This window comes from Augochlora pura, chromosome 7 (assembly GCF_028453695.1).
Source record: "Augochlora pura isolate Apur16 chromosome 7, APUR_v2.2.1, whole genome shotgun sequence".
Classification (NCBI taxonomy): Eukaryota; Metazoa; Arthropoda; class Insecta; order Hymenoptera; family Halictidae; genus Augochlora; species Augochlora pura.
In genome coordinates, this window is record NC_135778.1 from 37,708,482 (window position 1) to 37,723,806 (window position 15,325).

General features: G+C 40.2%; 1 protein-coding gene and 1 long non-coding RNA gene across 5 annotated transcripts; one reads left to right on the forward strand and one right to left on the reverse strand.

Moving 5' to 3' along the window:
* Window positions 1–908: 908 nt before the first annotated feature.
* On the reverse strand, window positions 909–5,773 carry LOC144472225 (uncharacterized). 2 transcript variants are annotated; one of them, XR_013494401.1, is made up of 4 exons: window positions 5,621–5,773; window positions 5,245–5,519; window positions 3,450–4,803; window positions 909–3,164 (listed from the first exon to the last, which is right to left on the reverse strand). It is a non-coding gene; the product is annotated as an uncharacterized LOC144472225 (long non-coding RNA). The 2 variants fall into 2 exon arrangements; XR_013494402.1 differs by lacking the exons at window positions 909–3,164; window positions 3,450–4,803 and adding an exon at window positions 5,052–5,172 and having other exon boundaries at window positions 5,621–5,772.
* A 121-nt stretch (window positions 5,774–5,894) lies between these two features.
* LOC144472224 (uncharacterized) lies at window positions 5,895–11,429 on the forward strand. 3 transcript variants are annotated; one of them, XM_078185137.1, is made up of 4 exons: window positions 5,895–6,005; window positions 6,706–6,808; window positions 6,952–7,149; window positions 7,215–11,429. In XM_078185137.1, the coding sequence occupies exons 2-4, from the start codon at window positions 6,713–6,715 to the stop codon at window positions 8,850–8,852; spliced, it is 1,932 nt and encodes a 643-aa protein (XP_078041263.1). In that variant the 5' UTR covers window positions 5,895–6,005; window positions 6,706–6,712; the 3' UTR covers window positions 8,853–11,429. The 3 variants fall into 3 exon arrangements, with proteins under 3 accessions (XP_078041263.1, XP_078041261.1, XP_078041262.1); XM_078185135.1 differs by having other exon boundaries at window positions 5,897–6,005; window positions 7,212–11,429; XM_078185136.1 differs by lacking the exon at window positions 5,895–6,005 and adding an exon at window positions 6,352–6,429 and having other exon boundaries at window positions 7,212–11,429.
* The last annotated feature ends 3,896 nt before the right edge of the window (window positions 11,430–15,325 follow it).

Genomic DNA, 15,325 nt, shown 5'->3' on the forward strand with positions numbered 1-15,325 from the left:
GTGTAATAATTATAAAATTTTAGTATAAAGTATAAGGTAGCTTCGTGCAAGTTTTAGACATTGTTGTTTGTGAAGCTCGCTGTTGGCAAGGTCTTCTTTTAGTTAAGATTGTACCTTGTTTTTGGCAGTAAATGAGTTCTATTACATCTGTAATAATTTAGAGTTAAGTGGCCCGCTGTAATTAGGGTACAAAACTTGTTTGAAAGTTTAAACAATTTCTCGTTGGCAATGACGAGATTTTATGCGCGAAGAAAATTCTTTCTCAAATGCTTTTGAAACAATACACAGCTTAAATACGCAGATAAAACAATTCAAACTGGTCTCCTAAAAATAAATTCCTCTGTCGAGGTCTGTTGTGCAAATTCCTTTAATTATTAAATCGAAGCTAAGCTTCGGTCTCGGAGACCTCGTCCGAACACCAAGGCCCCGAAAGAAGCATTTTTTTTGTCTCGCTCGTTTTATTGCCGTGCTGCATCGTCGCCTCGAAGCCACACCACCTGTTACAAGACACCCTCCATATACGTTGACATTCAGAAGTATTTACCCACCGCCATTTGTTTCGTTTCATTAAAGAATGCGCGGTATTCGTGAAAAGAAGCAATTTCCTTCATGACGTTGACGGTAATATCGACGAAGTTTACGATCGTCTACCGACGGTTTCCAAAGTGATACAGCGAATAAACAATTTAAAGATTCCTTGGACGCGAGATCAGATGTAAGATTGTACCAATATTTCGTTTTTTCGATGAACGCGAAATTAATAAGCTCGTACGAAATGTTGGATCGAAAAGAAATAAAAATGAACATTTTAATTCAAATAAATATTTCGATTAAAAAAAGACTTTAAAAGGTATTCGAAATAGAATAGAATAGCAGGAATTATTATTTTTAAGTAACTAAATATTCCATTGAAACTAGAATCGTCTATTGACATATTTAACTAAATCAACAACCAATCCTATTGAAAATAAGAGGTCGCAGTCGTAGTATACCAAGATTGATAACCAGACAGCACTGTGCATTAACAAAAATTCGTATTGCCAAGACCGCATTGTACTTCGAACCAACAATGTACTCGCGCGCGTTTTGTTTATTAATCACTGGCGCCGTTCGATCCTCATCGGGCAAACTTGTAGCCGCGGTCTCGATCGGTTCACCGTCTACCGATCACGAAGATTTACCTTACACCGTTCGTAGGTGTGAATTAATTACAATGGCTGGTTCGACTTTTACGGGAATCGGTCCGCCTCGTGTCACGGAAACATAACGGGCGCGTCGATGCTCGTTTCGTTGATTTCATACGGCGATTAAAGATCGTGTTACATAATACCATACATAACACCGACGCTGTCGATAGGAATGGGATCAAGTTCAATATAATAGTCAATTTCAGTAACCAAGTTTCGTCTCATGGGCTCCGATTACTGCTTGAAAACAATTAAGTCTCGTTAACGCATGTTCGTCCGCGCGACGAAAATTCGTCATTTCGCAAACAATCACGGTTCTTTTCAGTTCTTTTTATAGTAAATAAATTAAATTCTAATTTTTAGCAAACAGAGATAATTCCAATAAAGTATTTCTAATTTGATCCCATAACCGTCGACGATTCAATTTCGTGCGATTCTCCGCTTCAGTTTTCGCTTCTCTACCGTCACGATTTTTCTCGCAGACTTTGTTTTTCAACGCTGCTCGCGAGCCGATGCGCACCGGTACCGATCGATATGTTAATTAATTTTCATAAGGAGTCCCACGGTTCATTTGAACGGCCGAGGGAGACGCGCGCACCATCGTGCTCGGCGCACCTGGCTAGATTGGGGTTTCGCTTCCCTCGCAACTTTTTTTCTTCTTGCTTTCGCATGCTCGTTTTCTAACTCGCCTCTCTTTCGATCTCGCACGGATCACATCCGAGAAATCGTTGAACCGATGCGACGGAGCTCTCTGTTCAAACAAATTCCCCGTCCTTTTGGTTAGAAAAGGATCACCTTCGCCTCGTTTCATCGACAATCGCTTCCTCGCCGAGATAATTTCATTCGCAACGAACTCCGCAGACAATATTTCCTCACCCACGCGCCCAGTCCGCATAGACAATGTTTATTTATCGATGTTGACTTATACCACATCCGATGATTCCTGTTTTCATTCGATCGCTGACAATATGTGTTCGCGCGTATGGACATAGTTATCGTTAAGCGGTTACGAACGATTAGACTTTGTTAACTCTGGAACTATCAACCAATCAAAATGACTGGAACCTTTTCGCTGTTATTGTAAATGTTTCTATGAAAAGTTTTCAGATAAATTTAATGTTAACTCTTACAACACGCTGCGTTTTACATACAAATCAACCAAGTAAAATATTCTATAAAAATTCGATAAAAATTACTATAAGAATGTCTCGGTCCATAGCGGTCGCGCATTAAATTCGCGAGCGCGTTAACGAAGCACGTGAAAATCACGATTAATCATCAGAAACCTCGACCGTCGTTCGAGCATTTAATAACCGCTCGAGACGATGTTCGATTTTTTTTATAGAAACATCGACGCGGCGCGCATCGAGCGAACGTTTTTAACGAGTCGGTTTCCATGAAAAACGAGCTCTCGAAATTACGGTTCACGGGCGGGGTTTTACGGGTCGCCGCAGAAATCCGCCCGGCTTTCCTCTCCGTCGCGCGGATGATTGGAGCTGCGGCGCGAGAAAGCGTTAACAGGCGGAAGAGGCGCGAATGTAACGCAAAGTCGCGATAGGCCGCGATTCGGGGCCGGAGCGATCGGTGCCCCGTAAGGAGTCTGTAATGCGAAATAATGGGTATCCACCCACTCGATGAAAATTGCACGAGACTGCGGCCCTCGGCCGGCCGTAGTCTGCCTCTCTTCGTTCGCCGACCGACGCGATGGGGGCCTGTGTGTTACAGTGCCTACACGTCGTTGAAATAAAAGGAGAGACGATGCGAGGCCTGGCGCGAGCGCGCGCGCGCGCGCGCGTACCGAACTGACCCTGCACGCCGACCGTTCGAAGATAATTGTTTAGCAGGCGCGAACACCGTAATTAAAACCGAAGATAGAGTCGAGATACCGGTGCCGCGACCGTCTATCCCCAAGAGATGACGGGAGCCTGCTGCTGCAGGTGGCGTCCTTCTCATTTCTTTCCCTCGTAGATCACTGGTCTGTAAAAGTTCACGCAATTGCGATATGTAGTAAATATATCAGACTATACGCGACGGTATGCGAACTGTGTACAAGATGTATACCAAGTGTATGCGGCATAAATTTCTCACAATATGCATTTGCGTCGATGCTGAGAAATTTTATCAGACTATGTTTAATAAATGTATTTATTATTTTATATAATAAGAAAATAATTATATTTAATGTTACGCAAGCTATTGTAAGAAATAATATTATACGTGTTGTAAAAAATGAGATTCTTTTAAAGTTCCAAGTTAGAATACCTTCTCGATGCTCGGTGTCAACGATACGGAACCCGAACGAGTCTCCATCATCGAAACTACAATTTAGCGTACTTCGCGTTCGGCAAACGCTGGCGCAAATAGACCGACTCTCCACAAGCAACCGAATGTTTGCCTCGGAATTGTTTGGTCAAGCACAGTTGTTTCCGAACGTTGGCTCGTATTATGAGAACTGTAGGTGGTACTAAGAGTGGTTAATGGGGTTGGCAAGTGAACTGTGTAGCATTGGAACCAGTCAGTTGCCCGAAGTACATTGTTACCCCGACAGGTTCCGCGTTAATTGGTAGCGATGCACGCGCAGTCACCGGAATCGACGTGCACCGGGTCCGTCGGATCAACGAATGGAATAACAATTAAACGTTTTCGAAATAAGTTATCGTTAGTTTATTCCGCCGGGGGAGAGTCTTGCGGATTGTTAGTGGCGCCACTCGTGCTGGTCGGTTACCAACGCGTGTACGTGGCATATCGGAAGAGCATCGGGATGAGGTCCGGTCTCGATCCCACCGTATCATTATGACGCCTCGAAGGCAACTATCGATCCCGATCGATGATATTAATAGTCGCTAACTACAGTCTTCCATGCCGCTCGCGTTCTACAGCGTGTTCCAGCGCCTGGCCCGACCTGGTACTGGATTTTTTCTGCCCGGGCCCGCGCTCATGGGACCACGGAATCGACGCGCGTGTTTCTCACTGTGCTCGCCCCGCGATAATCGAGCCATAAATAAATTTGCTAGTAATAAGACGAGACGATGGGCGAGGGGGGCGAAATGGGAGGGGTAAGGACGCGGTGGAAAACTTCACGAGCTTCTGTAATAAATTATAGGCTTCGCGGGACACCAACTGCTGGCAATTACGACTGAAGCCTTTTAGTCTCGTCATTTGGCCGAGACACTTTTAGCAAATTTCTATCCTTCTTTCTTTTCGGACCTCGCCGTGGTCGTAATAACCCCACAAAAAATGGGGTTGGTAAACTCCGTCGTACCTATTTTTTCCATCAATATGATTATATTGTCCTGGACTGGTTCACCGGGTGGATCGCTTATAACGCGTCTTCCTGAAAAATTGCAAATAGTTCGTGAAATGAGCAACAATTATTTTATAATATTATAATATCCGCTTCGTTGCTGAAAATATTAATTAAATGACTGTCTCACGACCAGTCGCAAAAGTCAATATCTTTTCATGGCATTCGCTGTTATTAAACTATGAGGATCTTTATATAAATTAAAAATTGTTTCCATCGTTTTAAACATCGCCTACTCGTTTTTGTCACGAAACGCATCAAATCTTCCTTATAAAAGTAGTCCAACGTAGGACAATTTCATCGAAATGTTATCTGAAAGAATTAAGTAATTTATAAAATGTTTTTGATATAATTATCCCCAGAACATAACCTTTGTGCTATCTTCTTTCTCTATTGCAATTGAGTGAGGATAAAAACATTATAACATAAATGTCAATAAAATCATTTTACTACCTATATAATCATAAAGATTACGTAAACAAATATGAAGTTAAAAATGATATAGATAAGTTCAACAAGCCGTAAATAAACGATTTGTCCACCAAAATTGGTTACTCAAAAAAAAACGGTCGTTATTCCAAATGACACAAGCTAAGGTTTCGCGCCGCATTTATTTTATTTTCGGTAAATCGTACCACACAAGTACTGAATTTCACTGTCGGCGGAAAGTAGTGTATCAAACTGTGAAACATGATAATAAAGATCAGTGAAAATGTAATCTGCGTAATGATATACATACATTTTTCTGCTTACCGTAACATCGTTCGCAGTGCGTGTTATCGTGGAATGGTAAAATAGGAATATGCGAGGAGGACGGTAAACGTCGGTGAATCATTCGACGGGAAACCAGCAAAAATAATAACATGTTACATCGTGGAATACGTATTGTGGTAACCTGATCCGTAATTGAAATAAAAACGCGTTGCGAAATATACGGTAATTTATACATGCACATTCGCCACCGATCCATTACAGCGGATGCTGAGAAAGATGTTTACACGACGCAGAACTTAATAACTGAATTACACCTGTAGGAGAACGAAACAAATTAACGAATCATTTCAATAAATGTGCTAGACGTTTTGCATAACAGTCTATTAGAAACAAAAAAACATTTCGCCTACTTTACCTTTGTAGTTGAATCGCAGGATTCGTAAGATTTCGCAAGATTCGACATGACCGTTACAATAAGAGAAAAGCTTCCGTTCACTGTAATAAGGGCCAAAACGAATGTTTAAACGTACAGAAAATTGAGATTGAATCTAGTAACTTTTTCGACCGATTCACAGTAGTGCAGAGGTAAAATTTCCGGTTTCGGCCATGTTGGTCAGTTTTAGTTCCAGTGCCGTACACATAGAGCGACATAGCGCCTATGATCATTTTAATCGCGCAGACTCCAGAAAAATAATAAACAAAAGGAGCGATGGATCTTTTCCACAGAAACTGTCCGATAATGTATCGTGTCGTGTCCCTGGTTGTTTGAGTGTTTTTTACTTGTGAAACAGCTTCGTAGGGTGAGTTTACGTAATTGAGCATTACATGGTGTTCGGGTTACGTATTTCGTCACACGAATAATCCTTTCGTTTAGATCGGCCCGAAAATTTGGTGTGTAAACTTGAAGTATTTTGAGGTTATATTGACAATCTACGTTGATAGGCCAGGGAGAGGGCTCTAATGGATCTGAGATCTCGCACAAATTATCTCGCTTTCGAACTCAACTGCCAATACCGAATTAGTAATCGGGATCATCTATTCTAAAAATTCTCTTTTTTATTTTCATTTAAAAAACTTGGCAACGCGTTATATGTGTACATACCAGCATGCAATTTGACGCATTCGCTCCGCCACATTTGTTGTTAAGAATTTTCAGCCACCCCGTCTACTATTCCTAATCACGGCGTGGTAATGCCGTAATGCGAATTATCTGCCGATATTTTGGTAATTTTACTCTTTGTTCGAATCGAATCTGTAAAAGCTTTGGTTTGGCGTTGTTTTTTTTTCTCGTCGCGAAGTTTTATCGTACGCGATATTATAACTGAATAAATTAAAAATAATACGTGATTTTTTTAGTGTTGTAAAGGTGCTAATATTAAACGTTGTTTTCAATGTAATTGTGTCGCGTTATCTGAATTTTAATGCATTTGTGAGAAATATCAATGACTGGCCATTTCATTGCAGTTATACATATATAATTCAATAGCTACTTATTTTCAGTTGCAAAATGACTGAGGGTGGTACCACAAGAATGAAGCGCAATGGCGCTCGTCTATTTAAAAATCCACCTCAACCTCATATGTGTATACAAGACTTTATACAGGTATATTTATATTGTACAGGTTATTTGAAAGATGAAAAATGTGTGCTGTTGCACAGTTGTTCAAAGCATCTATCGTTTAAAGATTATATAAACTTCAAATGTAGACATGCTTTTATAAGTTGTATCATTGTGTTTTATTTTAGGGTACTGCAGTCCCATGTTATGTAAATGTTTTATCTTGGGAGAAAATTGCTATGCCTTTGAAACCTTCTCAGCCTGTGCCACTTTATGGAGGGATGAGAGTTAGGCCACCTCGTACAAAAGCAGAAGCGCTTGTATTTGCAGTGATGGCTAATCCGGAAGTTCTTAGAATCAATGGGAAAAATGCTCCAGATCCAAAGGTACCATCCCTATAAATCTTTAGAATTATATCTATTCTAGTGTGGCTTTATTTTTGCTGCAGAAGCGTTCCAGTTTAATTGAGCTTTTACTAGACTTTGTGGAAACAGTGAACACAGGAGTGGTTTTCACACGACAATATACAATATTAAAGGACCGAGATATTACCGGCGAATTAAAAGAAGTTTGGAACGCGGTACAAGCTAGGCAGGATCTAGAACAGTCTCCTCCTCAACAAGAGACCTGGATCGATACGCAACCTATGGTCCGCCTATATCCTGAGTATCAGGATCATCAGCAGCAAGAGTGCACATCACAGCCTCCTCAGTATCATACAGGCGTAGCATATGGTAGGGCAATGAGCAATGAAAGTATGCACTGCCAAATGTACCAGTCTGGACAAATAGTGCCACAGCAATATCACGGTAATGTTCCACGGATTGCACAAGATCGTTATAACTACAGAGAACGTGGTAGAGAGAACATAGTACAGAACATCCCCCAACAGAACTGTCCTGCGTATCCAGGTCCACAGTATCAGTTTCAACAATTGCCAAGACAAATGGTGCCCCAGTATGTGAACTCTTACGGCCCAACCACAAACGCGAATATGAATCCAAATATGAACACAAATTTAGGAACACCTTTTCAACCGTACATTAATTATCAGCAACGAATGGATAACACAATGCAATTCGATTTACATAATAGAATGCAGCCGCAACAGCAGCAGCAACAGATACATTTAAATCGAGCTCAATTAATGCCTCAATACGAACCACCAACGTCGTTCAATCTTCATAACACCACGTCGATAAACGTTGTGAGATTAGGCAGACCGCACATGGGTATAGCTCAAAAAAATAACGCCAGCAAAAGACAAGTGAATTCTCCCACTCATTCCAAACAATCTTCCTGTACAAACTGTCAAAACAAAGATGCTTCCGACAATAGCACAAAACCGAAAAGTCCCGTAAAGGTGTTACAAAGGGAATTACCGTTAAGCGATAGGCAAGATAATACGGTTAACCATTCGCTTGCGGATAATAACAAAGTACCTACGGAAAGAGGTTCGATCGAAGAGCCAAAAAACGTTCAAGTGACGGATCTGGATGAAGACGTGAAGAAAAGCAACGATTCCGAAAATGAGGGATTCGAGCCATCTAGGAAACCACATGATACTCATACCGTAGATTCAATTTCGGCAACTATCGGACGAGATACCCCGAACTCTTCCGAGAACGTAGCTCCTTTGGAGGAAAAGGTGCAGAAGACTAAGAATGTCGATGTTCCAAACGGTCAGAATTTACCCGAACAGAAATATTCGAAGTCAAAAAGTAATGTTATGAAGGGAAACAAACATAAAGAAAATACAGAGAGCAATAGAACGATTCGTATTAGGTTTGTTTCCGACCAGAAAAACGATAGTCCGAAACGTTCTCAAACTACGGTGAACAGCATCATCAAGAGCGTCTTCAAAATTCACCCAGGGATGTCGAGTGAAGAGACATCGGGTAAACGAAGAACGAACGGACAAGCGAAGAGTAATGCTAAGTCTAATTGTGAGAACGAGGAGGTGCAACAGGGATATACGATATTAAAGAAATCCGAGACAGCTACTCAGGAAGAGGTAATACACGAATTAGCTCAGATATCTATTCAAGACTGCAAGGACGCAACCGAAGTTAGTCCTGTGCTCTCGTGATAGCCTAGCATATAGCTGGTATGATATACTGGCTTACAGCTATACAACAATGACTCCCATGTAAATAGATAGATCGTCAACCAATAAAAATGAAGTCAGGATGAAGCAAATGCTGATGAGGGGGACTTTAAATCACAACACATCTGAGAAAACGATAAGTCGTGCTTTTGCTAACCGCCGTTTATTTTTTTTCCGACGAATCCATTCGTCTTCCTTCGCATAACTTTATGAAGACGGATCATAGTGAGAATTGCTCGTACATTGAAGCTCAGTCAACCAAAACGCCAACAAAAGTTACGGTATCTATTTTCATTAGATGCCCGGATACGAACCAACCACGAAGAAGTTTTTAATTAATGATCTTAATTTAACTGGATTTTTAAAAAAGCAGAACGACTGCTTTAAATACTGTGTGAATCAAGAAAACGTGTTCTCGGTGATAATTTTCCATATAAGGAGTTATAAACTCAAGCGACCAGAAGTCATGGCACACATGTTCGCTTGCCGAAGTCCGTCAACCGATTCTTATTTCCAGTAACGCATGCCGATTAATCTCCGAGTGAAGAAAACTATTGTTAAACTACAATACACAGCGTTGTTACAAGCGAGAGATTACGGGACATTATCAACGCTCCTACGCTGGATGTACTGAACACGAATTGCAACTTTCGAGTTTGGATTTGATTAGATACGCATCTGGGAATGAATACAGTTTCGAATTTACCTAAGGGAAAATTCAGAAACCAATTAGTGCATCTTGAATCTGAGTAACGTATGTAAGTTATGCAACGTACTGAATCGTTTCCGTAGGATAGCTCGAGAAAAACTGTTTCAAGATTGTGTAATGGTCGGTAATCGCGTATTTACTTTCCCATAAAACAGTTAATGGAACACGTCTTTGGAATTCTATCAGGTGGCGCAAGTCGGCACACGTACAGTATTCTAATTGTGGATCATAATACGAATTAGACTTTTGGTACATTCGAGGTTTCATCTGTGTGTCAGAGAGCTCTCAATGCGGTGACTCTTTTTACCTTCTTTATTTTTTCATACTCGTGATAAGATCTCGTGTGTGAAATGAAACTTCGAATACTACTTTTAAAGTTAACGGAAAAGAAAGCGTGTTTCGACCATTCAATATACCCGTTGATTCTGTCGCAGCATTTTAATTGGAGCTATCAACTTGATTCAAGTACCTAAGATACCTGAGAGAACAAATTCTCTTCAGTGGTACGAACATGAAATTTATTCACCGTTATGTGCCACGTCAATGAGTAATGTTAAATAACTTATTGTCTTAAATTATGTAGAGCTATCTTAGAAGTACTGGTCAAACTTGTCCATCCAATGCATTTTTTAGAGAACTATAGAACTACCTTGTGCTTATTGATTCGATCAAGATTGAAATAGTTCTAAACGTATTCGTTTTTAATCGAAGATGGCGCCACATAAACTTGCACGTTGGTTCTTTAAGATATGTTTGACGAACTCATAAATTAGATCTGTTTTAAGACTTTCCAAAATTAAATATAACCTTCTCGTTCAAGTCAAGAACTTTATAACATTTTTAGGAGAAGGAAAATGGATCTTTGACCCTATCTCGTAGCATTTAACTTCTTCCATTTGCTCTTTCAAAACTTAAAACACAGACACGTCATCGTTAATTATTCTGTGTAATTGTTTCTTACAGCCTGAGTCACAAACACTCATATAGAAATAATTTTGTCTCGTAAATTCTAAGAACTTCCTCGAACATTATATTATATTAACGTTCTACTTCCTATAAGTTTCTTCATTGCATCCTCATTTTGCAATCTCAATACATACTTTATCATTTCAAAGCATAATGTTTTGTTCATCTCCACTATCTTCCAATGGTTGTACCATGTTCTACACCAACTCATTTGGCATATAATTTAGCGTTATTAACATTCCTCTTATTCATGCGAATATCTCTGATTTCATACAAAGGTACGCGACTGCAATGCAATCAGCATGCAACAATTTTTCATGAGTATAATTTGTTCTGCTCAGGTATGTTCGGTATTAATAGCTGTAAGCTCTAACACATGCCATAGTCTGTTAGTTGCAAAACAGGGACACAGGGCTGTCAAACCTTCGTGACTCGCTGCAAATTGGTGCGTCACGGAGGAACGTTGACTCGAACGATTTGTTGATTGACCAGCTCTTTTTCGAGCTTTGTCTAACAGAAGCTTTCGATGGTTCGTAAACACTATAAAACGGAAATAGTTCGTTCTGGTAATTGGTCTACTTATCCTAGACCCTAGGATAATAGAAATTACGTGACGGTCAATTAATGAACTCTGGCTTCGAATATCATTTCGATGCAGTAGGCTGCATCGAGTTACCGCGAGGCCTCCGTAAAATTTGACGTGCCGTTTTGCATTCTAACCACAAAAAAGGAAAGCCAGAAAAAGCATCGCTGCCACGCGAAACGACATCGTCCTACCGATTTATTATTTAGCGTTGTTTAGACCAGTGTCTCGTGCCGTGCGTTCTCGCGACTCATGAATTGCATGCTTTGATATTTAAACGAAAAAAAAAATGGAAAAACAATATACTCACCTCTCCTGTGGATCATTTACAGCCGTTAAGTAATTGACATTTAAAGAAAAAAAAATACAAAATCTAAACCAAAAAAAAAAGAAAGAAGAAGTGAAGCAAGCAAGAGAACATCAGCATGATCTGTCCATAAGAAACTTAGCCAATCGTAACCTCGACACTCGTTTCAGTCGGTCCCTATTTTTTTAATTACGAAACGCTACTCTTTTTCTTTTGTTTTTCTCCTTGTTTTTGTTATTCTCGTTTAGTGTATTCGAGGTGCTTTCGTTAATAAGGTTAAGATCTCAGCTCATGAATAAATTAGCGTAATTATTGATAAACCATGTGGCACCGTTGGGAAAGGACCAATCCGCAAGACCAGGGGTGCGACCAAACGATTTCCAGATATCTGGATATAACGAATTATTCCCAAAACGAGCTGGCTCTCGGTTGGAAAAATGGAAATTCTACTCGATCTTCCTCCTTTATCTCTCTCTCTCTCTCTCTTATTGTTAGTCTCTTTGTTTTCCGTTTGTCTTTCCCGTTGCCCTCCACAATGTTCCAATCGTTTCTTTTCCGTTTTTCCAGCGCCACGTAAAAAGAGAGGGAAAGAATCACGGTCGTTGTTCGTTTGGCGATAAATAATCTCGCGCGGCCGAACGGCAAATTGTTAAACAAAACGCAGCGTTCTCACGTTTTGCGTACGATACGCGGTATATAACGTACACACGTGTTTTACCATACATTTCGAGAACATACGGGCTTCCGCTCTATTTTTCTGTTTTACTATTTCCCTTTGTCTTATTCTCTTCTTTGTTTTAACACGACAGCGCGTAACGAAGCATTACGAATTTCATGCCCGACCCGGAGAGAACGCAAGTAAATTATCTATTTTATTAATTTTTTTTTCCAGAAAAAGAAAGGGTGTCACACATTTTATACGAATCAACGCCGCGGGTGCGTGATTACTTTTTTTAAACAAATACGATTCTTGAATGACCGCTCGGCGATTCATCGTGATCACATTAGCAATAAGTCTTAACGAACGGCCGCCTGTCTATCATTCCTTAATATACGATATGTTTTTCTTTCCGTTTTATTCTTGTCCTTCGCTTTTATTTCTGTCTGTTACCATACTTCTAATCGAAAGAACATATCTATTTTCGCGTACGAGAAATGAAAACATGTATTTTTTGCCGACGAGAAGCGGATTTCGTGTGCGTGAATGAAATCGTTTCGCGTCGTTGACTGTTTGATCGATTCTTGTTTTTTACAAAATTAGAAGAAATCAAAATGAATGCTCAAGCTACGATAACATCGTTGAATGATGTTAACATTTTCGATATCTAATGATCTTATTTGTTTTTATCGAATCTACTGTCGCTATAATTTTTCTTTAGCTATATTATTATTTTTTTTTTTTGCTTGAGACGCAGTTCTGGGCGGCTTGGCCCCTTCCTTTTTCCCAACGCACCCCCCCCCCCCCCCCCAAGTCCCTCTTCTCATTATTGTTAATAATATGTATTCAGTATTCGCGTTATTTTAGGTTCTTACTACTATTGTCAGGTATATTCTGATTTATTACGTCATTATTACCACGAACAATGTAATCTATTATTATTCTATAATACATGGTTTTTCCAAAGCTCGTGCGACGATTTTTATTCTCCAACAATGTATATCGTTAGATACACAACCACCGATTTGTATGCCCTTATCATTTCCAACGTGTTTCCCAAACATTCAACAACAATTGGTAAGTGTTTCTAATTTAAATTTAAATCCTTAAAACGATACAATTTCGTAACTTAACATGAAATAAGTTTTAGTTAGCACGGTGATTGACGAACATTTCTTCAATTCTGATGCCGGCGTAGAAATGCGAAAAATTTCGAAACTAATGTTAGCGGTATTATCCAATGATACCAGTGAGGTAAATAGCAATGAGATTGATACCGCAGCAATGGCTATCGATACCAGGTGACAAATTTCGATTCAATACTGAATTGTATCAAAGATGTAGGAAATTAAACAATACATATTTTAAAATATTGATACTTTTACGGGAATATCGGTGCCTGACCGATACTTTTATAAGAACCGAAGTTGCCATTATACATAAATGTTTTTTGACAAATCGTGAAGTATCAAATTTAAATACTTTGATTCAATACAGTATTAGTATTTAATACAGATAAAAGAATACCACTAACATATTTCTATTTTGAACGCAAAATAGTCCTTTTCATCTTGCATTTCTTCTATAATTCCTTAATAAGCAGTTTCGAGGCTGTGCTTATATAGCATTTTGGTATCTGGCCGAAGAAAAACTAGAACCAGTATACAAATATATTTCAAAATCTTCAGTCCATTAGTCGTTATCATCTTTGGAATAATTTCGTAGACTATCATCATCATTGCGCGTCACCTTTGTCCGTAATAATAATTTCTTAAACATTCGATATTAAATTCAATAATATCCGATTCTTGTTTAGACCACAGCATTAATGTTGCGAACGCCCTCGAAATTTTTTCATCGTCAGTTCCAGGATTGGACATCGACGTTACTTCGTTAGTGTCCAAATCGACGTCAGTTTCCGGATTCGACAAGAATTCAACATTATCAACGGGTTCCGTTTCCTCATTCTTCGCCGAGTCTTTCATTTCGCAATTATCGAAGTCAAAAAAGTCATCTCTGTGTTCTTCTATCACTGATTCAGGCATTTCTTTAATAAGACACTTCCATGCTTCTCTTACGGTGGCAGCATTAATCTCGGACCATGCCTCGTGCAACAAGGTGATGCAGTCTTTAATGTCATAATTAGCGCAAAAGTTATCAATTCGCTCGCTGAAGCTTGCCATTCGATTCGACATCTTCTCGTGATATGCTTCTTTAGTCTTGGAAATCAATGTATCAATAGGCTGAATTAAATGGCTGGTATGGGGTGGCAGGAGAATAATCTGGAACCTCTCGTCGTTCTTGAACTCTTCAAATATCTCGACGGTGTACGCTCTAGAATTATCCAGTAAAAGAACAACTTTGCCGCAGGTCCCGAGCTGCAACTGATAATTCATCACGTCCGGTTTGAAATGATTCTGGTACCAGTCGACGAAAAGTTTCTGATCCAACGCGGCGTCCTCGTGAGACTTGTAGATCACAGGCAGCTTATGTTTCACGTGTTTCAATACCCTCGGGTTTTCGTATCTGTTTATAAACAGCGGCGTATGTTTGTGACTGCCGGTGGCGTTAGTGCAAAAGCCGACGGTCACTCTATCCTTGTTCGGCCTGCCGACTTTAGTCGATCGGTCGTTCCACTCGACATTGGTCTTCAGAGGAAGAGCATTCCACACGAAACTGGTCTCGTTCATGTTATAGATATTCTCGTACTCGATACCCTCGTCCTCTATCTGACGAACGAAGCTATCAGCGAACTGTTGCGCCATCGCTGCGTTAGGATCGGTTTTCCGACTGTAGGCATTCGTCCGTATACGGTGACGGTTTTTGAACCCCCAAAGCCATCCTCTGCTAGCCTTGAAATCCGACGACCTGCCGAGTTCTTTACTGATCTCCATCGCCTTGTGCATCATTATCGTGTCCGTTACCGGTTGGCCAAGCGATTGTTGTTCTAAAATCCATGTGTACAGTCGATTGTCCAGTTCCTGGTGTACCGGTTTACGTAAATTTCGACGTTTCTTTCGTCCGGCACCCTGCTCGAGGAACTGTGTCACCATGTGCGATGTTTGCCGTATACGTCGAACCGTACTCGGATGGATGTTGAATTCCGCTGCTAATCTCCTGGTAGATACTCCACCCTCCAAATACTGAGCGATCTCATAGCGTTGCTCCAACGAAAGCATGGGTTTCCTAATTCTATTTGATTCCGGTTTCCCGACACTCGTTTCCATTATTA